This window comes from Balaenoptera musculus, chromosome 16 (assembly GCF_009873245.2).
Source record: "Balaenoptera musculus isolate JJ_BM4_2016_0621 chromosome 16, mBalMus1.pri.v3, whole genome shotgun sequence".
Lineage (NCBI taxonomy): Eukaryota > Metazoa > Chordata > Mammalia > Artiodactyla > Balaenopteridae > Balaenoptera > Balaenoptera musculus.
In genome coordinates, this window is record NC_045800.1 from 63,180,676 (window position 1) to 63,203,646 (window position 22,971).

The 22,971-nt window shown below is 53.5% G+C and overlaps 1 protein-coding gene across 8 annotated transcripts in view; it reads right to left on the reverse strand.

Moving 5' to 3' along the window:
• The window catches only part of UNC5B (unc-5 netrin receptor B), an 88,363-nt gene extending 65,696 nt beyond the window's left edge, over positions 1-22,667 (reverse strand). For 4 of the 8 annotated variants that reach the window (XM_036828685.1, XM_036828683.1, XM_036828682.1 and 1 more), the window contains exon 1: positions 21,837-22,665. In XM_036828685.1, coding sequence (XP_036684580.1) covers positions 21,837-21,915 — 79 coding nt within the window. In that variant the 5' untranslated portion in view covers positions 21,916-22,665. Of the gene's footprint in view, positions 1-21,836 lie in introns of all 8 variants that reach the window. The other 4 variants (XR_005016819.1, XM_036828686.1, XM_036828684.1 and 1 more) reach the window with 2 other exon arrangements.
• Positions 22,668-22,971: the final 304 nt, after the last annotated feature.

The window sequence follows — 22,971 nt, forward strand, 5'->3', positions numbered from 1 at the left end:
TAAACCCCAAGGATGAGGCGTCATCTTTGTGGGGCCCTAACAAAGGCCCCTGGAGAAGGGCAATGTCAGTGGGGGTTAAGGGCACAGGCCCTAGATTTGGCTTCATATCCAGGCTCTGTCACTTGTCTGGCTATGTGACCCTGGGCAGGTGTCCTCACCCCCCAATCCCCACCCTGGGGCCTCGGTTTCCTCCTCTGTAAAATGAGGGAGATGTCTCTTTCACTCTAACGTTCTGTGACTTTACACTTGACCCAGCAGCTGGGGGACAGGAAACACATACTCATACACATATCAGAGAAACATCAAACTAAGTGTGAGCCATGTATCTGGGAACACCCTGGGGCCACCTATGTGCACCCTGGTCCTAATTTCCTGGTGGCCTCAGCCAGGAGCAGTCAGAGTGGGTCAGCTTCCTGTTGGATTTCGGCTAGTTCATCTCCCAGGGTAGAAGCCAAAAACGCCAGGGAGTGTCCATGAAGAAAGGCTTCTGGCAGGCACTCGGGATTAAAGGCATGCTCCCCTGTGCCCCACCCATCCCCAGCCCCATGAGGGCCTGGCTGGCTTGTCCCCCAGCTGTCATCGGCAGGGCCTGGTTCTCATTAGCTGCTGTGGCAGCTGGGGTGGGGGGGGGGGATGTGGGTTTGGGGGCAGGCTGTGAATTAAAGCCAGTCTGGGACAGCGCCCACCTTTGGGGCTGGAGTGAATGATGGACAGGGGATGGGGAGGGGGATGGGAGTGGGAGGAGGAGGCACAGAGGAATGGTCAGTGGGAGGGGCGAAGGTAAGAGCTGGCTGGAGCCCCAGCATTTTCCGGGCTGTTATTCTGGGCAACTTTTTATTTATTCAGAGGCTGGGGATGCGGCTTAGCATCTGTCAGCTCAATATTTATTACAAGCACATTGGCCTTGTACCACGGAGCCCATGACGGGTCCACCGCAGGACCCTCTCCCCACATCTCCTCCCTGCCAGGGCGCTTGAACACCTGCAAAGAAGAGCTGCAGGGCAGCACCTTCCCAAAAGACTACCTAATCCAATTCTTCTGGTTCACCTTTCAGGAAACTGAGGCCCAGAGGGAGAAGCAGCCTTGCTCAAGGTCACAGGGCACTCTGGTACCTGATCCCTGATCTCTCGGCTTTCAGGCCCCCAGAACAAACACTGCTGCAGTAAAAATACCACAGACCACACGGCAAGATAGGACAGCGCCTTGCCCTCCAGTCCCCCGCCAGGTGCAGGTAGAGCAGAGAGGAATCTTGGCACAAGGTCAGCTTTGCCACAGGAGTCTTTTACGAGGTACTCAAACCCCCACCCCCTGGCCTCAGTTTCTTCCTCTGTACAAGCAAGGTGATCACACCCACCTCACAGAGTGGCTGGGAGGATTGCATGGAAAAAAAACTGGAAATGGTAAAGTGCTGTCCAACTGGAATTTGTTTATTGATTTAGATGCTGCACAGGCTGGGCTGGGAAGAAGTGAGGCAGGATGGCCATGGGGGAGGAGTGGTGTCTGTCCCTGGCCACCAAATCCCTTCCTAATCCTAGCCTCCAAGGCAAGGCGGGAGGCAGCTGACACGTCAACAGCAATAGCACCCGCTTAACCAACTGAAGATGCATAAATGACCCGGAACAGCACTGCGGGCACCAGTTGGCAGAGCTGGCGTGGACATCACATTCCCTCCCCACCCCCCAGCTCCCAGCCTTCTAGCAGCTGTGAGGTCAGCTTGCAGAGTGGTAGCACCTCCCCCCAGCCACCATGCAGAGCCCAGAGGAGCATGGCACTGCCAGGGCCAGGGCAGGCGCCAGCTCGGATTCCCCAGGTTCCTCCTTCCTCCTGCAACCCCTCTGCCGTCGCTTCTCCTCCAGCCCCCTGATCACGTCCCAGAGCATTTCCCCCACGAACACAAGACTGCGGCTTCTCATATAACACATAAGCTGTGGTGTGAACTTCTGGTAAATGAAGATCTTATTTAAAACTGTGCGCTATCAGGGGAGAGGAAGAGACAGGTTCCAACACAGCTCAGCCGTCTTGCCGGGAAAAGGAGGTTGGATAGAGCAGAGAGCCACCAGTCGCTCCTGGGAAGTCACTGGAGAAGGGCGATGGGGCCCTGGGCAACGCTCCCGACTCACCTATGAGGGTCAAGCAGGGTGTCACTTTCTTTATCTGTGCAAGGAGCTGACCCCCATTGGAGGTTTGGAAGAAACAGTGGCTTAACTTTGCAGGGCTTTGCAAGAATGGCAGACCTTTGGACCAGAGAGGCCTTGGCGATGATTGGATCCTGGGGCCTCTACATTAGCAGCACGACAGAACCACTTGAGTCACTTTTAAAGCTCCCAATGGCCAGGTCAGACGCTAAGCCCAGTTAAGTTAGAATCTCTGGGCGGGAACCAGGCAGAGGTGATCCCATTGATCAGCCAAGGCTAAGAACCAGCAAGCCCTTTTCTTTTTAACAAGAGGTGTGCATCTGAGTCACCTGGGGTACTCTGTCAAAATTCATACGCCCAGACTTCCTAAACCAGAGCCGCGAGGGGCAAAGATCAGGCATGTGAATTTTGGAAAAAACCAAAAACCAAAAAACTCTAGGAGATTCTTAGGTACAACCCTAGTTATTTGTTCACGGAGCACCTGGTCATGGAGGGCCCAGTCTGTGCCGGGCGCTGTCCCGGACCTGGGGGGTACAGTACTGAATGACATGGCCCCGTCCTCGTGGAGGTGACATGCTAGAGGGGCGACCGACGATAAGCCAGCAAGCATGTCAGTCCGTACACACACATCATAATTCCCGATGGTAATAAGCGCTAGAAGAAAAACTAACGAGGCAGGGGGATCGGGGAAGGGCTCTCCGAGCAAGGGTCGTCCAGGCTGGGACCCAGATGGCAGGAAGGAGCAGGCCACGTCAAGGTCAGTGGTGAGAGCACCCCGTGCAGAGGCATGTTTACTGACGTGGAAGCTGCAGCCTCCTGTCAGCTGCAGACCCACACTCTCATCAAAACCCCTGTTTACAGGTCCTGGCTACACAGGAAATGCTGAGGAGAGGTCAGTGGTGTCACAATTGCCCTCTTTGGCTCTCAGGAAATTCAACAGTGGCTGGAATAAAGGGATTTTAGAAAATGTACATCTGTCAGGGACCTCAGAGTTCCCTGGTCCAGCTTCCTCAGTTAACAGATGGGGAAACGGAGGCTCAGCAAGAGGCAGTGATTTACTTTGGTGTGGCATCTCAGTACTGAAAGGGTTCAACGGGACCATGACTCCACCATGAGTCACTGTCAGGCCCAGTGTCCACCCTTCCCCCAAAGTCCCTGCTGCTCTTTCTCTCTGTGTCAACAACCTGTGTGTTCCAGGTACAAGGCCCTGATACACCCAGGGGGCTTGGGTGGTGGGAAAGTGGGGCCTCCTCCCATTGTCTCTCTGAGGGTGGGGAGGTCCTTCCTCCCACACTGGGAAGCCCATCAAAGGTCAGAAAAAATGGTGTGCGATAAGGCCATGGAATTTGGAACTTGGTGGGAGCTGGAATTTCCCTATGTGGAAGGCTGGTCCCGCTGTCCACCCCTGGTGAGCATACAAGGGAAGGGTATGGCATATTCCGGGGAGGGGGCGGGTGGCCCAGGCACTCAGGGTCAGAGGGCTGACGTCGAGGGGAGGGCAGGGTGGGCAGAGAGAAGGTGGCCGTCTGTCTCTGGAACAACCCTGCCCAGGAGAGGCAAGCTGGGTCACCAGGTCACTCTGCGGACAGACCACTGAAAGAGGCCACTGCTTGTTCTTGCTCAGCCCTTATTTCCACCATGAATGTCATGTCGACAGGAGGGCGAGGCCAGGGGCTGCGTCAGCACCTTCCCTCGCAGGGCCACGGAGTGAGGAGAGCTCCTGTTCCCTGTACAGCTGTACCCGCTACCCTCTCGGACCAACCACAGCTAAAGCCCTGATAGCTCCTCTCAATCTCCCTCTGAGTTTCCTGGGTAAAACCTGTAGGTAAGACAGGGTGCCCTGGAAGGACAATCTTCTTGATCTTTCTCAGCCACGTTAAGAGTGGAGAGGGGCCGGTAAGTGGGGAAAATCCAGTAGCGACAAAGCAAGTCCAGAGATGATGTGGGCAAGTCAACCCCCTCCCTCTGCCTCAGTCTCCCCAGCTGTAAGCAGGGGCCGGGGTGGTGGTGGTGCAAGCACTCACCCGGACAATGTCCTGTGGTTGTTAAGAAGCTCAGCTTCACTTGTGAAGGTGCTTTTTGCACGAAGTGCTCCACACCTGTGAGCGATGGGCACCAGCTGGACGCATGGTGGGTGGGGCTCCAAAGACAGCACGCAGCTGATTCTCACGACCAGCTCTTGCTCAAGCAAAGAGGACGTTGGGCCCTCATGTGCCCCGTTATAAGGTCTGCCAGGCTTCTGAGGCAGAGGGAGGGGACTGACTTGCCCACATCATCTCTGGACTTGCTTTGTCGCTACCTGCCTTCTAAGGACTGCACCCTCCCTGGCAAGCACTACAATTCCCCGGAAGGAGCCTTGGAAAGGAAGTCCAGGGCAGTGTGATGGAGACGCCCAAGCACCTGGGAACTTCTGTGTAGCCAGCTCTTTACATCAGTGATCAGGGCCCCTGGGGGCTTGGGCAATCGGTCTGGTCCAGTGGGCCGTGATGGGGAGGTGGGGAGGTTGGCTTACTTCAGGCTCCCAGTGGCCTCTCTCCCTGGAGAGTCCAGACCCTCAGCTGGCCCTGCCCTTCCTTCTGCAAACTGCAAGGACCCAGGGTGGGGCAGAGGAGGATGCTGTCAAGGGTGTAATAAATGACTTATTGACTGGCAAGCAGAGTTCTCAGGGCTCGGAGCATGACCTTCCGGCAATTATGCCCTCCACCGCCTGCCCAAGGCCCCTCCTGCTCTGTGGAGACGCAGGTCTGGCTCGGCCCCTTCCTCCCAGACCACTGGACCTGCAGGGGCCTGAGGGGTGCAGACAACCCCCTGCAGCTGCTAATGTTCCTCCCCAGGCGCCCACACAAACACACACCCTCTTGGACCAATCCTTAAAATGGCGCAGGCTGTGGAGAGAGGGGCCGGCTGAGCATGCTGGCTGTGACCAGCCTGTGGGAAAAGCCCAGTTCTGCCCAAAAATCCACAGCACTTTATTGAGGCCAGAATCACATCAGTGGGGGATTCTGTATTTTACAAAGCAGCTCCGAGTTCTGTTCACTCACCACCCAATCACTCCACCAGTTATCACCAAGCAGCTAGCGCTCACGGGGACATCCAGGGAGGTACACAGGGGATAAGCCCTGATTCCGGCCCTGGAGAGTGGATGCAGAGTGGACTCCTGGAAAGAGCACTGAATTTGGAGTCCAGAGGCTAGGGTTAGACCTAGACTAGACTCTGACCCAAAAGCTGGGAGGCTGGCGGGGGGGTCACTTCACTTTCCCTGAGCCCCATTTTGCTCCTCTGCTAGGACCTTCCTCCTAGAGTCATTACAAAGCCTAAATGACACAGTGTGTTCGAACTGGCCAATGTGGGCACGAGAGCAGGCCCAAAGCGGGAGGGAGGCCAGGGGCTCAGAGGGCCTGAAACACACCTGGCGGGCAGACGGAGTATATGTGGATGGGAACCTCACAGGTAAAGGAAATAGCAAATAAAGCAACCACCTCAGCATCTTCCACAGTTCTGTATAGAATGGAGTGTGTGTGTGTGTGTGTGTGTGTGTGTGTGTGTTTATATGTGTGTGCACGCATGTGTGTGTTGCAAGGGACTGGAAAAGAGGATCCAAGACCCATCTGAGTCCCAAGGAGCAACATGCAGAGCCTGTAAGTAAATAATAAATAACATATTCCACATCATGCAACGCCATTTGCCCACATGAACTAATTATGATGTTGGTCCCACCTTTTGTCTGTGTGGCCAGTGGTGTAGGATTCATTATCCCCCATTTGACAGAAGAGGAAAGCAAGGCCCAGAGGGCTGTAGGACCACACAAAGCCAGGAGTCACAATTTAAGCCAGGGCAGGGATGGCACTTGGGGTCCTGTCCCTCTCCTCTCCATCTTCCTCGGGGGCAGCACAGGGAATCTGTCTCCCCACACAGGGCTCACTGCTTGGATCTATAAGCAGAGTGGGAAGGGGCATCTGATGAGGAAGCAGAATGTATTCAAGAGGCCATGAAAAAAGAATGAGAAGAGAGGTCTGGGTCTGGCCTGGTCTTATATCCATTTCTTTCTTACATGAAAGGTTGCATCCTATAGATACTATTTTGTGCTTTGCTTCTTTTACTTGTCAGTATGTCCTACGAATCTCTCCATATCAGTTCTTGAAGAGTTCCAGCATCATTTTTTAGAGCTGCATAGCACTCCAGTGTGTGGTTGTCCAATAGTTTATTCAGCTCCTCTACTGGGGTGTTCGGTTGTTTCCAATATTTTGCCATTACAAATAACGCTGTAATGAATCACCATGCGCATAAGCGTTTTTGTATTGATAAAGGTACATCCTAAGGGTAGATTTCTAGAAGTAGGATTGTTGGGCCAGAAAATAAAGTGTACATGCAGTTTTGTTAAGTATTGCCATATTAGTTCTCCAAAGGATTCTACCAATTTGCACTTCCTCCAGCAGTGTCTGGAAGTGCCTGTTCCCGCATAGCCTCCCCAATGGAATGTGTGGTCACAATTTTTAATTTTTTCCAGTCTTGTACGTAAGAAGTGGTGTCTCAGAGTTGTTTTAATTTGCGTCTTTCTAATTATGAGTGAGTTGTAACATTTTTTTCATGTGTTTGAGGGTCACTGTTACATCTTATTTTGTGAATTGTCTGTTCATGTGTTTTTCCCACTTTTTAATCAGATTTTTTGGTTCTCTGTCCCTCAATATTTGAGAGTGCCTTATGTATTAGGGATATTAGTCTTTTGTCTGTGGCATATGTTATGAACATTTTCTCTTAGTTTGTCAAATATTTTGTCCTTTGACTTTCCTTAGGGTGCTTTATTGTAAAAATTTTTTTTAATTTTATGTAATAAAATTTATCAATTTTTAATTTTATCATCCTGGATTTTGAGCCACAGTTAGAATGCCTTTCCCTGTCCCAAAATTAAAGAGAAATTCACCTGAGTTTCCATCTAGTACTACCTGTATGGTATAACTGTTTACATTTAGATCCCTAATCCATTTAAAGTTTATTTTTCTGTTTGGTGTGAAATATGAATCAAAGTTTATCGTTTTCTAAATGGCTACTCAGTTGTCCCAGCACCTTTTTTTTTTTTTTTTTTTTTTTTAGTTTTCTAGTGTTATTTATTTTAATATCATGCAGAATACAGAGTGGGCAATATCTTGTTCCCAACGCTTTTGTGATTGGTTAATCAACAAGTTATAACTAAGGGTAGCTGTATTCTAAGAAGCAGGTGAGAGGGACGCAATGGCCAGCACCATTTATTTAAAAGTCTATCTTTATCCCAGTGATCTGGGATACCACCCTTGCATATACCACATTTCCACATGCATTGGGGTCTAATTCTGGGCTTTCTCTTATCTTCGAGGGGCCTATCTGCCAATTCAGGCACCAGCTCCACATTATTTTAATTATAGAGGCGTTATAGTATGTTTTAATATCTGGTAGGGATAGTTTTACTTCTTCTTTACCCATTCTTGTGCCTCTAATTGATCTCTCTTGTTTAATTACATTGGCTAATACTTCCAGCACAGTGTTGGATGGTAAAAGAGACAGTGAGCATCCGTACTTTATTACTGATTTTAATGGAAGTGCCTTTAGCGTTTCCTCATTAAATAAGATACTGGCTTTAGCACTAGGGTGTATATATATATATATATATATATATATATATATAAATATACGTGTGTGTGTGTGTGTGTGTGTGTGTATTTTATCATACTAAAAAGTATCCCTTAATCCCTATTTCCTTGAATGCTTATATCATGAATAGGTGTTGAATTTTGTCCAAGGTTTTTTCAGCATTTATAGATATAATCATATGATTTTGTTTCTTTAGATTCATTAATATGGTATATGATATTAATTTGGCACACGCTATTAATATTAATAGATTAATTTTGAACCAACTTTTTTTTTCTAGAATAAATAAGGGGACTTTCCTGGTGGTGTAATGGTTAAGAATCTGCCTGCTAATGCAGGGGACATGGGCTTGAGCCCTGTTCCGGGAAGATCCCACGTGCTGTGGAACAACTAAGCCTGTGCGCCATAACTACTGAGCCTGTGCTCTAGAGCCCGTGAGCCACAACTACTGAACCCACGTGCCACAACTACTGAAGCCCGTGCGCCTAGAGCCTGTGCTCCGCAACAAGAGAAGCCACCGCAATGAGAAGCCCACACCGCAACAAAGAGTAGCCCCCGCTTGCTGCGACCAGAGAAAGCCCGCGCGCAGGAACAAAGATACCAACGCAGCCAAAAATAAATTAATTAATTAATTTAAAAAATAGAATAAATAAGATTTAGTCATTATATATTATTTTCTTCAAAAAAAGGGGGGATGGAATTGGATACCAATGATGACAGCTACGATTTACTGAACAATTTCTCTGTCCTCTGTATGCATTATTGTCTGATTCAATCCTCAAGATACCTACGTGAAGCAGGCTTTATCATCCCCATTTCACAGATGAGGGAACTGAGATTAACAATGGTGAAGTAGCCTGGCCAACATCACACAGCTAGCAAATAAAAGAGACAGGGCTGGATCTTGGGTCTCATTGATTCCAAAGGCCTTAGTACTACATGGGCAGCATTATTTAGCTGTTACTTGGATATATTAAAAATGCTTATTATTTGATAAGGTGTTGGAAGGGGTACACCTCTGTAGGAACTGGGGGGAGGGCCTGCCCCTACTTCCCAGAACCCTGAGCTGCCCTCCTTAGCCCATCCTGCCAGAGGTCAGCAGAGGAAGGTTGTGATGCGCTGTGAGGGCTGCCGACCATGCGGGCTGCCCCAAGGCCAGGCAGCAAGCAGCCTTCAAGGCCTGCCATGTCCCCTTCCAATCTCAGCCTTGATCGGTCCCAGCATTTATGTGTCAGGCTCCAGGCAGTGTGGGAACAACTCGGAGAATGAAGACGGGTCCAGGGAGGTGCTGGGCTGTGAGGGAACAAAGCAGAGGGAAGAAAACCCTAACCTCCACTCCCTGCTGGTCCTGACTGTCCTGTTTTCTAAGAACAGGCAGCCGGCCGAGGGATTATGTAACTTCTGGTGGGCATGGCAGATGGCGTGCTGGCTTGGACACCTCAAACCCAGCACTGACACTAACCTTCCCTGACGTGGCACCCTGGCCTCCCCTACTCTGGGGTGTGGAGCAGAGAGGGATGGGAAGCGACCCAAACTCTTGTCATCTACCTCAATAGCCGTGGCCACCTAGGCCACGGGAAGAAGTCAGGGCCCACCCGCCAGCGGGAGGTTCCAGCCAGGGAAGTGGAAACGCAGGCCCTCTCCTGCCTGCCCCACAGCGAACAGCTCTCTGCACAGCCCCTCGGGGAACAGAGCCTGCTGTGTCGGCCTCCTTCCACCTCAGATGAGTGGCCCCTGGGGTTTGGAGAAGTTTCCAAAGCACCTGTCCAGGCATTTTCTCCCTGGGCCCTGCCTAGCGTTCAGCTTCTTTTATTCCTTTTGCTGATGGGTAAACTGAGGCTCAGAGAGGGTGAGTGATTTGCCTGTCACACAAAGACAGATCTGGCCCTACATTTTCCTGCTGGTGCATCCCACTCTGTACAGACACAGCTGGCCTTAGGGCTGAAGATTCCAGACTCCTAGTCCAGTGCTCTTTCCAAATGCTATGACAATGCAGGCTTCTCCTCAGGCGGCTCACCAAGTCACCCTGTGGGCCATCCCGAACCTTATGTCTAATACTCCCCACGTCAAGAGGGGAATATTGGAAAGAAAGGAGGGGTGTAACCAGCGATTTGCAGGTTGATTTCCTCCCAGGTAGAAAGAAAAGGGAGCTGACCTTTACTGACCATGCCTCATCTCGTTTTCATCTCCCCAACAACCAATCAGGACCCCCATTTCACAGTGAGGCGATGCAGGCTAGGGGAATTACAGCTAGTGTCGGAGCCAGGACTTGAACCCAGTTTACTGATTCTAGGGCAGACCTTCTTGCACTGGACAGATGAGGACACCGAAGCCCAGAGAGGGAAAGGGACTAGCTCAATGCCACACAGCAGATTAGCTGCCGGCTAGGATTAGAATCCAGGTTTCCCACTCCTCAGTTTAGGACTCTTTCTGTATGTGTGCGTCTGTACAGAGTGGGATGCACCAGCAGGAAAATGTGGGGCTAGATCAGATTCGCAGCAGGGGTTGCTGTGTCCATCAGCTCTGGCTATCTCGGGCTGCCAGGCAGGAGTTCCAGATGAACCTGTGTTAGGGGCTCCTGGCAAGGGCCGGCGGGTGCCCAGCTGTGAGCGTGGCAGTGGGCCCAGGACTACTGCTGCCTCGGCTAAGGGCCTGGGGGTGTTTAATCTCCCAGGGATGCTCCCTGAATGTTAACACTGGACGCAGTGCCAGGGGGAGCCTGGCTTAGCCAGACTCTGCAGCCAAAACTGCTCCCCTGTATCAAACCCAGCTCCTGCCAAGACGCTGCTGGCAGTTGCTCTGGAGGGCTGAGGCCTCCAGTCAGACCCTGCCCATGAACCTTCAGATATACTGTCTCAGCCCACACTTGCTCCCAGGCCCCAGGGCCAGTGTCCCTGCAATGGACATTCTCTTGAGCCACTAGAAGGCAAGGTGGAGGGGAATGATCAATGGGCTTGGGACTGCAAATAGGAAACAAACATCTTTTTTTGTCTGTTTGTGTTTGTTTCTTTGGCCGTGTCGCCTGTGGGATTTTAGTTTCATAAGCAGGGATCGAACCAGAGCCCTCAGCAGTGAGAGCACAGAGTCCTAACCACTGGACCCCCAGGGAATTCCCAGGAAACAAACATCTTTAAACGGCCTGGACCAGCCAGCCATGGCTTGTGAAGGCCACCTTGCAGATAAGTACAAAGTTTACCAGCCCAGCAAATGTCTGCTTGTCTGCTATCTCCACACAAAGGGGCAGAGGGCACTTGACGGCAGTCCTCGATTAATTCTTTGTGGTTCCACTGGATTCAGTGAGTAAATTCTTTGCTACCTAGGGGCTCTGACCACTGAAGACTTGGCTCTGACATCCATGGTACCTTGTGCATAGTAAGTGACCAAAGATGGAAAGCAGGAGAGAATGAAGGGAGAGAGGTAGGCAGAGAGGGGGAGGGGTGGGGTTGTAAGCAAAGCAACGAGAATCTTCTAATTCTTCGGGTGCGCATCTACAGTAGCAAGTCCAAAGCATGGCAGGGAGTGAGTCACAGCAACCTCTTGGGTGAGGAAGGCTTGCGTGAGTTCCTCATTCATCTGTTCTACAAGTGTTTATCAAGCACTCTTTGTGTTCCAGGAACTGTGCTGGGTGCCAGGGACATGCGAGCAAGCAAAATCAGACAAATCAGACCCAGGCTCCCTAGGTACCTAATGTCACAGTTGCTCTCCTGTCATCTAGTTGTTTTAACCCCATCCTGTCTCCACCCGCTGACCCTGCCTCCTTGTGCCCAGGGCCCTGGCTTGGGTGACAGGAAAGAGAAGGATGGGAACCTGCCCCATAAGACATACCCCACCCTACCCCAGGTCACTCCTCTGTCTCTGAACCTCTGTCCTGCTGTGTCACAGAATGACCAAAGGTGGGATGGAGGAGGGGAGCCAGGAACAACATTCCTGGAATCCCGACTCAACTTCTTATAAGCTCTGCATCCTCCATGGGTGTCCAGGCCCAGGCTGGGCAGGCGGGCGCCTCTGATTGCATTACAGAGCTGCTTGCCTTCGGCTCTGTCTCCTGACACCAGTAATGCCTCCAGACACCACTCAGGGCCTCTGGGGGTTGCAGTCTCCTGGGTGATCTCAGCAGAAGACGTTCCTCCCAGACCCTAGGGATGCCTCCTGATAGCCACCAGGCCCAGGTGGGCATCAGGGACCAGAAAAGGCAGCCTCCTTCTTCTTGCCCCTCTCCCTGGCTCTCTGGTCAACGAGGAAACTGCCACCAGGAACTCTCTGTCCCCCTGCTTTCCTGCCCAGAGATGTAGAGGGAGAGAAGCAGGGCCCAGGCCCAGCCAAGGGGGCAGCCAGACTGGGGGCAGGGAAAGGCAGGGAGGAGGGAGGCCAAGGGGAATCAATGGAACCTACTCTGTGCCAGGACTGCATCTCACATCACATCACCATCCAGTGAAGTCAGCGGGGTCATCCCCACCCCACAGATGGGGACGCTGGGGTACACAGAGGTTGAGCCACCTGGCCCAGGAACTCAGTAAGAGTCAAATCCTTTTAATTCCAAAACCTTGGCTCTTTCCACTAAGAAGGGACCCCTGGCTCCAGAAGTCTTGTTTTACCAGATGATCAGATGGCTGAATTCAGAATCCGTTTCCTGGGTGGATGTGGCAGACATTCCCACCCCACACCTTCACATACACACCCCCTACCAAGAAGGCCCTTTCGGTTCACCCAAGCTCTGCTCATCCTTCCAAAGCCAGTCAAGCACCATCCTCCCCTCCTCCAGGAAGCCTTCCCTGACCAACCACTCGGACCCACAGGAGCTTCTCTCAACAGCTGAAGGATTTCCTATTGTTATCACCCAATACTTGGCACCAATAACAATGAGGAGGAGGAGAAGGTGGACAGTGAGTTTTACTGAGCGATTTAGAATGTGCAAAGCATTTGCATACATTATCTCATTCATCCCCACAAGGAGCTGATGAGATTGGTGCTATTACCACTCCCCCTTTACAAATGAAGAAACTAAAGCTCAGAGAGGGTAGACAACTTGCTCTAGGACACAAAGCCAGATGCTGGAATAGCCACGATCTGAACCCAGGTAGTCTGACTGCACAGCCCTCCCTCTAAGCACCACGCCAGATCCCTCCCACTACACACACATCTCGGCTCGTCCTCAAAAGGGCTCCTCTCTGTTGCCCCATCATACACTCCTGTTGCACCCCAGCATTACAGGCCTGGCACGTGGCTCATGCTTCAAGAAGAGACACAAATCAATTCAAGGGTCAGGCCAGTACTTTGCCCACCTCTGACCCCAGAGCCCAGCACATGCTCAGATTGAATTAATATCCATGTGCACCAAGTTTTAGGGCTCGGTGTGTTCCAACACCCGATGTGGTGACAGGAGTCCTCATTCCCCATCCCTGCGCTCAGCCACCCTCCACCCCTGAGAAATGAAACAGTGGATGGGATGGCCAGGTCTGGACAGTGTGTTCCTGCCACAGCCTCCAGAGGGCCCCCTTGAGCCTTGTGGCGGTGGCAGGGTAGGGCAGCAAGTGCCTCTCTGCTCACATGCCCAGGATGCCTTTGGCGATGGGGTCCTTCTCTGCCTCCCGGGCCCTGCTTGGCATCTGGGGCTCTCAGTCTGTGAGGCAGGAGTTGCTTATGAAACAAGAAAAAGGGACCGAGGTCCCAGAGGGTGATTTATAGCTTTGGAGAGAGAGACCCAGGGCCGCCTAATGCTCACAAGGGCATTCTAGTCGATATATTGACCTTCTGGAGGGGCCTCTGTAAACACAGTGGTTCTGGGCCATGGTTACCTCTGTCTCTTGTTGGTTGCTCGGGCCTCTTCAGACGGAACCAGACAAAAACCCCAGAGCCCCTAAGGATCATCCTTCCACCTTTCCCCCATCCCAAATTTACAGATGGGACCCAGAGAGGGAAAGGCACTCGCCTAAGGTCACACAGCAGAGAAAGAGCAAAAACCAGAGTCCCCTAACTCGCAGGCCAGGAGCTGCTGGGCCTCTAGGCCCTGAGCCTCCCTGCTTTCTCCTCCCCCAACTCCCCTGGAGGAGGACGTCTCTGGCATCGCACGGCTCTCTCCTGAGGAGGCTGTGCCTGAGCGCTCCCTGAGCTCACTGTGTGCCAGGCCCTGTACTAAGTGCTTTATAATATATCAGGTCATGTGATCCTCAAAACAACCCTGTGAGGACAATATTATTATCATCCCCCTTTTACAGATGAGGAAACTGAGGCGGAGCACAATTACATGAACTGCCCAAGGCCACAGAGTTAGTAAGTGGCAATGTTGGGGGGCTATGCTAAACTCCTCAGAATCCCAGTTGGCCACACCATGCACCCACAGCTGAGGCCCTGGGGAGGGGCCTCTGTGAGGAGGGGTAGGTAGAGGGGCTGGGGCTTCCTGGAGGTGAAGAGAAGTGAGCTTGCCCCCTCCAACTGGCTCATGGAAGTAGCTGGGCTGAGGATTCTGTGCTTCCCTTCTTACCCACTCTGTGTTCTCTGGTGGGCGCCTGGCAGAAGGCAAAGAAGTATACCTCCCCATGCCTCCATCCCCAACATAATCCCTACCATTTCTTAAAAAGCGTTTTCTGGGCGCACTCCATCTTCAAGAACCACAGAGAGCAAATCAAAGAATAAGAAATCTTTTCATCTCCAGTGCAAGAGGTAGCTGAGAGGGGTGGGTCCCCCAAGGCACATCCCTTCAGTTGGGCCTGGGAAGGCCAGGATGGAAATATGGCCGAAGGTTGGCTCACCAAGGATTGGTGTCCACGCAGGATAGAGGCCTTGCAGATGCTGACAGGGCCAACTTCTCAAGAGTGGGAGAAGTCTCGGGCCTTCTTCACCCCTGCCCCCATCTTGTCTCCTCTTCAGAAATGCTCTTAGAAAGACCCAAAAAAGAGAGTCAAGGTCTAGCTCACATCACCTCCTCCAGGAAGCCCCAAGGCTCTCTTCCCTGAATAGACAGTTGACCCTTGAACAATACGGGCTTGAACTGTGTGGGTCCACTTATAGGCAGATCTTTTTTCAATAAACATAGTACCTGTATTTTCATTTTACAGATCTTTAAATTAACTGTGGGGGGTTTCCCTGGTGGCGCAGTGGTTAAGAATCTGCCTGCCAATGCAGGGGACACGGCTTCGAGCCCTGGTCTCAGAAGATCCCACATGCCGCGGAGCAACTGGGCCCGTGAGCCACAACTACTGAGCCTGCGCGTCTGGAGCCTGTGCTCCGCAACGGGAGAGGCCGCGACACTGAGAGGCCCGCGCACCGCGATGAAGAGTGGCCCCCCGCTCGCCGCAACTGGAGAAAGCCCTTGCGCAGAAATGAAGACCCAACACAGCCAAAAATAAATATAATAAATTAATTAATTAAAAAAAAAACAAAACTGTTTAAAAAAAATTAACTGTGGGGATGAGTTTATGTTCAATTAGAGATTACAATATGTGGAATCAAAAGAACTAGGGTTTGAGTCCTGATTCTATCCAAACCATTTCAGCTTCCTGCCTTTGGGTGAGTCACTTATCAATTCCTTTATTTTTGAGGCTGAGGTAGTAGACAGAGGATTTTTAACTGCTGGGGAGTCAGCGCCCCTAACCCCGAGCTGTTCAAAGGTCAGCTGTAGTGCCATTGCTCTCATTTGCTACATACAGGGGCTCTCGGAATGTCATTTACCATTTTTTGGAGTGGACATCAGCATCCCTCACACACAGTGACCACCTTGAGGGCTGGGGCCAGGGCTGCTCTGGCTCTGACCCAGGTCTGAGGTGGGCTTCCTAAGTGGCACCCACCTCCCCAGTGGGGTTCTTACAAGGACAAACTGAGGTCTTACATATGAGGGTTTTATAATCTGTAAAACAATATGTATATCGGTGGAGCTGTGATTTTCCTATAGGTCTCTCTGGTCCACAACAGCACACCTTATCCTAGAGTTAAGGATGGCAGGGCAACTGGGAAAGCAGGAGAGCACTTTGTGACCACGGAAATGAGGAACAGTGGAGTCCAGGGCTCATGTATGTGTCCATGTGTGCACGTGTCCTCTTAATTGCATCCACGAGAGTCCCAGGCCCAGCCGTGCCTGCCCATGTTGCTCTCCATGAGGGATGCCACTCACCCAAGCTCTGCTTGCCTCTTCTCCGGCAAATTTCTTTTTTTTTTTTTTTTTAATTTTTTAATTAATTTATTTATTTTTAATTTATGGCTATGTTGGGTCTTCGTTTCTGTGCGAGGGCTTTCACTAGTTGTGGCAAGGGGGGGCCACTCTTCATCGCTGTGCGCGGGCCTCTCACTATCGCGGCCTCTCTTGTTGCGGAGCACAGGCTCCAGACACGCAGGCTCAGTAATTGTGGCTCACGGGCCCAGCCGCTCCGCAGCATGTGGGATCCTCCCAGACCAGGGCTCGAACCTGTGTTCCCTGCATTAGCAGGCAGATTCTCAACCACTGCGCCACCAGGGAAGCCCTCTTCTCCGGCAAATTTCAGTGGACACCCCACTCCCCCTGGAGGGCTGAAGCATAAACCTGACCCAGGTCAGAGCAGATCTTCAAACCACAGCCCCTGTCACTGTTCTAGGGAAGCTGGGAGCTGACTGCAGGAGACCCCAGGACTCGGACCCCTGTCCTCCTGGGGGTAGGCACTGAAGCTCCTGGACTGGCTTTAGGGGTTGTCTGTGGCCAATCTGTCCCACCTGCCCTCAGTGGGGGAAGCCAGCTTCCTCCCTTCCAACTCCACAACCTGGCATTCAGACCAAATGGACCAAATCCTGCTCACCTGGGTCCCACCTCAAACAGGCATCCCTAAGAATACAAGAGAGGAGCTTCCCAAGCCTGGTGGTGACTCACCCTCCCCACACAACACATTCCTATTTACACACAAACACACCACAGCTGCACCCATATGTACACTGCATACCTCCCCCACCCAAACACACACACAGCCACCTACATCACACATCCCATATGCAAAAGGCACAACTCAGCACACACACTCATTCCCCCTGCACACTTCACCTCCACGCCCAGCACCCAATGCAGCACCACACCTACCCTCACCTCCCACTGCACACTCCCGCCCCCGCCCACCTCCTCCATACACATTCTCACCACGCTCACTCCTCCATGCATGCTCTCACACCCACATCCTGCCTTCCTCGAGAAAAGAGCCGCCCAGTGGCGGGGAAGTTGTGAGGCACTGGGGGCAGCCTGTTCTGGGAGGTGAGAAGGAGGGAGGCTCTGCTGCGAGCTCACTCCCTAACCAACCGTGCCCTGAGAGCTGCGGGCTCTCACAGACTGATTTAGCTCCACAGAGGAGGGGGTGGAGGGGACTGGCCAGGGGGCCGAGGGGGATCAGGGTGGCTCAGGATAGGAAGGGAAGGGGGAGCGGGCGGTGCCGAGGTGCGCGCAACCCCCAGGTACCCGCGCTGAATCAGCCCACCAGGCGGAGATGCTAACCGGGCCGCTGTGTCCGCAAGGGTAAATTCGGGAGCTTCCAGCAACCCAGGGCTTTGGGAGAGAAGGAAGAGGAAACAAAAGGGGTAGGGTGGGGGGAGCGGGGAGGTGGCTGATGTATGCCAGCACTTCAGCAAATGTTTTCGCTGCCATTAGCCTCGCCGAAGCTTAGGACAGGAGAGAAAGGGGCGCCACGGGGTACCGGTGGTTGGGCCTCGCCAGGGCTTGCCTGCCCTGCGGGGTCGTGGAGGGCAGCGGCTGACCCGAGTTCGAATCCAGCACAATCTAGCCGCCCACGCAACTCCCAGCAAGGAGCCAGGCTTCTCCCAAAAAGCCCGGAGGACGGAGGACGGGGTCTCACCTGGCCCCGGCTCACCAAAATGCACTATCACCAAAATGCACTAGGTCGGGTGGGGGAGAAACTCCCCGGGCTCCAGCAGCACCCGGCTGAGCGCAGGCCCAAGGGGGGCAGGAGGTGGTGGCCCAGGCCCAACTTCAGAAGCAAATCAAAAGGATGGAGGGCACACATTCCCTCCACCCTTCTGAAACTGCCCTTCCTCATATTATTCTAATTATGGTATTCTAAATTTTCCTTTAAAAAAAGGAAAGAAACAGAAAAGCACAGAACACACTTGTTTGGTTTCATTTTGCCTTCACAGCTTTAATGATTCCATTTGTGGAAGCTGTTTAGAAAACTGGGGAGGAGGAGGAGGAGGAGGAGGAAGAGGCCAGAATCACCAGCTCTGGCCTCAGCGGCCAACTTCCTCCTCTCTGTCCCTGGGTGCCAGCCTGCCTAGGTAGCAGTTTCTCTCTACTTCCTAGCCCCACGAGGGCAACCCCTAAACCCCAACCTATGACCCCTGCCTCTCCTCCCTTTCCTCCAGGCCTCAGGGTGCTCCAAGGTGCCTCCTTGCTACTCCAACCCCAGCGATAAGGTTCAAATGACCATATGTTTGACCAGCAGGCCCGGGAGGAGGCTCCAGGATGGGCCAATGAGAATCACTAACCAAGCACTTGGAATGTAAGAGATCCACCTCCCCTCCAGCCTCATCCCCAAAGTCCTAGGCAGCCCAGACCCTCCTTAGAAGACATTGTTGGTAAAAAGGAAGGGGAAGTGGTAGGCAGACCTGATGACGTGGTCTGACAGCCAGGAACAGGTCATAGTACCTCAGTCCAGGAGAAACTCAACAACAAAGTGAGTGCAGGAGATGAGCCCCCAGAGCTTCAAAATAAAAAAGTAAAAACCTATTTTGCCCCCAACTATACAAATGGGTACAGAGCTCTGAGGCTGGCTTGTGATTTATCTCACCTGGGGCAGGTGGGGCTTTTGCTGAGAGGATCAGTGTTGGAAGGCTACCCTTGGGCACTTGCCTGGTCTCAGGGTCTCACCTTGACCTTTGGCCCAGCCCTGTTCCACCTCTCCCAGGTCCCTGCTCCCAACTTCTTTCCACCATCCCCCAGCAAGTCCCAGTCTAACTCAGCTACCAAACCTACTTCATCTTTAGCTGCCTGCCTTAGCTGGGCCTTGATTTCAGAATCTCAATCCCAGACCCATGCGGCCAGTCTGCAGCCCAGGTGGAATAAAGGAGCCACAACTAGAATGAGGTTTATGAGGCCTGAGTTCAAATCTCAGCTCTATCCCTGAGTCCCAGTGTAGTCCTGGGCAAGTCAGGGCCCGTCCCAAAGCTTCAGCAGTTAAATAAGTGGATTGGAAGAGAGAGGAATTGTTTCATCCTATGAATTCCCAGTTTGGGGGCTGGGGAGAGAAATTACATACAAAATTCCTCCCCTGCAGTGGTACTTTCACTTTAATGAGAAAACCCAGTAAGACGCTCTTGATTTTCCATTTGTTTAAGTGAAATGGGCATTTGGTACAGAGTAGAGGAAGACAAGGACAGGCCACCACCACACATACACACACACACACACACACACACACACACACACAGCAGAGACACTAGGAAAACTTAGAAAGACACTAGGAAATTTTAATTGCACCTTAAAAAGAAGTGCTATCATGACACCTTGGTTCCTTCTCAACCATCCCAGCCAGAGGCCAAGGAAAGGCTCATTAAAAGCTCCAGGAAAGGCTGAGGAGCGGGTGGGAGGAGATTCCCAGGGCCAGCCTGGGCTTTTGAAGTGGATTCTCCTGGCCAGTCACTTGCTGAAATCTTCTAAGAGTCTCGGGTTTATGGTTCCAGGTTTGATTTCTCCACCGTCAAACTTTATGGCTTAAAAAAAAATTCTCAGTGCTGGAAAGGGAACTCATTCCCATATTCACTGGGAATGGGGGTGGGGGAAGGAGAGAGGGGTGCCTGCCCCTTGAGGAGAGCCTGCACACGCCCAAGAAGGAGCTTCCCCCTCCCATGGATGGGACCACAAGGAGGAGTCCAAAGTGGCCTGAATCAGCCCACTATTGGACAGGAGCCCTGGATACAAATCTGTGATCTGCGGTCACTTGAAGGCAAGATTTGAGGAAAGGCTACATCCTGGACTTCATTTTCCCCATCTGTGCAATGGAGCTCACGAGGAATCACTGGGAAAACCTAAAGAACATTCTGAAAAATGTTCTGTGCCTGTGGCATTAGAGTACAAGGGCTGTGTAGGAGGAAGGGGCATGTTCTCTCTCCTGAAGGCAGGTTTCTGAGGGCAAAGGGAAGGCGGCAGGCTGACCCCACCAGTTGGCCCCTCTCAAGGCTGGTGGACAGGCAACCCCTGCTGCGCTAAATAATGAGCACAATTCCAAGGCCAGTTCTGCTCGCTAGTGAGAAATCAAAGCCCGGTATTAGCCACCCATTTCTGGCTGGGCACCAATCATGCTCAAATCCATCAAAGCCCTGGGCCTGGGGTTTCTTCTGGGGAAGGTGGGGACCAGAGGCTTTGTTAAGCAGGCAAGGCAGGCCACCCCCAGCCTCCCCAGCAGAGCCTACTCTGCAGCTCTGGAGAGCTCTAGGCCAACCAGTCTTGTCTTTCTCCTGCCTCCCCAGCTCCCCACCCTCAGTAACCCCAGTATTTATTTCTGATACCCTTGCCCTGCCGGTCCAAACACAGCTTCCCAAGACCCAATCCTGCCCATGTGCCATTTACAGAGACTTCACCCAACCCTTCAATCACCTCCCCTCAAACACCCCCAAGCCAGAAACCAACACCCCAACCCAGCACCTCCCGCACCCAACTGCACTCTTTCAAAGCTGGTCACTCAGCAGCCTGCTTCCTCCCCCATCATTACCTTCCAACTTCAAAACACTGCTTTAAATACCAGAGTCTGCCCAAATCATCATTAACGTGGATCAAATGATGGTGTCGTAACTTTACAACACAGGGTTGGCAAAAAAAAAAAAAAAAAAAAGTGGGGTATGTGCTAAAACCAAGCCCTCACTCCTGGGCCATGGGAATCATTAATTCCAGAGTGAGGAATAGCTGACTATAAGTGGGAGAGGCGGGCGTGGGACGTTCGGGGCGGAGGGGAGGAGGGCGGCGGACGTCAACATCCAAGCGGAAGGTAGAGGGGGGAGGGCTGCGTCATCTGTCCACTTTGTGCACCAGTTTTCGGAGTCAATGCAGGATGCGGCCCACGCCCACCCAACCTCGGAAGCCCGGTGCTTGGTTTCTGGGGGGAGAGAGTGAGAGAGACAGAGGCGGGGGGCGGGGGGGGGAGGGAGGGAGGGGGAGAGGGAGAGAGAGACAGAGACAGAGACACAGACAGAGACAGAGATGGGTTGGCTCCCGTGTGTCCACCCGCTCCCCAGGAAGACGCAGCCCAGTCAGCTACGCCCGGCCCAGCTACAGACCAGCGAGACGTGTGCACAACCACGGCGGGAGAGGCGGAATAGGGACTTTATTTTAGGAGCCCACCGACTCCCTTAAGGCATCTTGCTGGGTCTGAAGTAGGAGCGTGGAGAGCGCACCTTGTCGGCTTCCCAGACGGGGAGAGTGTCAGTGACTCATTTAAAAGGAAACTCGTCAGGATCACTACGTACTCCTCCCCCCAACACACAACACCAACACCCAGAAAAAAAATTCTTCCAGGCCTGCGGATCCCAAGATCTCGAGGAAAGCTGTACGTACAAGACAGCCCTATTCCCTTCGATAACAAAACCCTGCAAGCTGGCCTCATCTGGCTGGCGGAGCGGACCCGCGCTTCCCGTGCTCCCCAGGTTTCTTGCTCCCTCCTTCTCATCTGCGGATTCGGGTCTGTGCCACGCTAGGAGTCTGGGCGAGCCGGGACCTGGACTAGGAAGTTGCCGGCGAACGGCAAGCGAGCGCACACCTGGCCTGTGCAGCGACTGTGTTTTTTCGGCGCCGCTGCCAGGAGCGCGCGAAACCAGGAGTCCCCCGGAGGCCGGTACTCCGGGAGGCGCAGACCCCGACTTGGATACCGTTCCAGGGAAAAGAAGCGATCTCTCCCTTCCAGGCGGGAGCTGGAGGGCCTGAGCAACACCCCCGCCCCGCCCCGCCCCGCGAGATGGCTGCGCCATCGCCCACTTTGCTGGGGCAGAGAAATCTACCTTTTAACTTGGGCGCCCTTACCGCGTTCCCTGTGCGCACTGACGGAGCGATGGACCACCTCAACTTCAGGGCAGAGTGAGGCGCCAGGGTCCCTTCGCTCCCCTCCCCCATGCCCGATCGCTCCCTACCTGCTTGGCTCAGCCTCAGGTCCCAGCAGAGCAGGAGTGTCAGCAGTAGCGCGCCCCGCGCTCCGCTCCGGGCCCACATGCTCCCGCGGCCCGGCTCGGGCGCCTCTCCCCCGGGGCTCTCTCCCTGGCCCCAGCCTCGCCGCCGCCGTCTCCGCCGCCGCCGCCTCCTCCTCGCCGTCCTCCCCGGCGCCCGGCCGCGCCAGCCCGTGCCCTCCGTGGGGGCAGAGGCAGCCACGCTTCGCAGAGGGCTGCCCGGCGCTCGGAGCGCGATGGGTACCCGGCGCCCGCTCTCCGGCCAGGCTCCGGCGCGCCCCTCTCTGCGCTCCTCAGGCTCCGGGGCTCGAGCGCTCCCTTGGCTCCCGCGCCCTGGCTTCGAAGTTGCGCGACTGAAGGTGAGAGCGCTCAGCGGCTCCCGCAGCGGCCAACACCGCGCCGTCCGAGCCCCCGTGCGCGCCTCCCTGCGCCCCGCCGCTGCCCGCGGCTCCGGCGCCCTCGCCGGCCCTCGCCGGCCCTCGCCGCCTGCCACAAGGCCGAGCGCCGCCGCTCGCTCGCCCAAGTAAGTCCGCGAGCTGAGAGGAACAGCGCGCGGCCGGGGCGGGGCCTGGGCGGGCACGGGCGGAGCCGGCGGAGGGCCTTTCTAGGGGGTAACGACGGCCCCTTGGGCGCGGCCTCGGCGGAGCTGGGGGCCCTTCAGGGGGGTCCTCGCGAAACGCTGGGCCCGGAGTGCTGGAAATCCCGGCCGCTAGATCGTAGCTGAAAGCGGAGTCTGCCCAATTTTTGTTTCCAGAAACTAAAGAAATGTATCTTGGCGCTTTCCTCTGACTTGGTTGGCTGTGTCAGCTTTCTCCTCTGATTAAACTCAGGACTCTGTCGTTTTTGGCTCCCTGGTCTGTACTACGTAGAATCTATGCCTTCTACAGGGGGCGCGGTGGGGGGGGGGGGTCTTTCCCAAAAAAGCTCCTTAAATGAGGAAATCTCAAACACTCAAGTCCGTGTTAAGCAGGGGCTTACAGCTATGTGGACTTGGGTATGGATTTGGATCATCCTGTTTGGCCCTACTTGTGGGTATGACCTTGGGCAGAACTGTTTGACTAGACCCCTCTGAACCTCCTGTAGCACCCAGGGCCTAGGATGT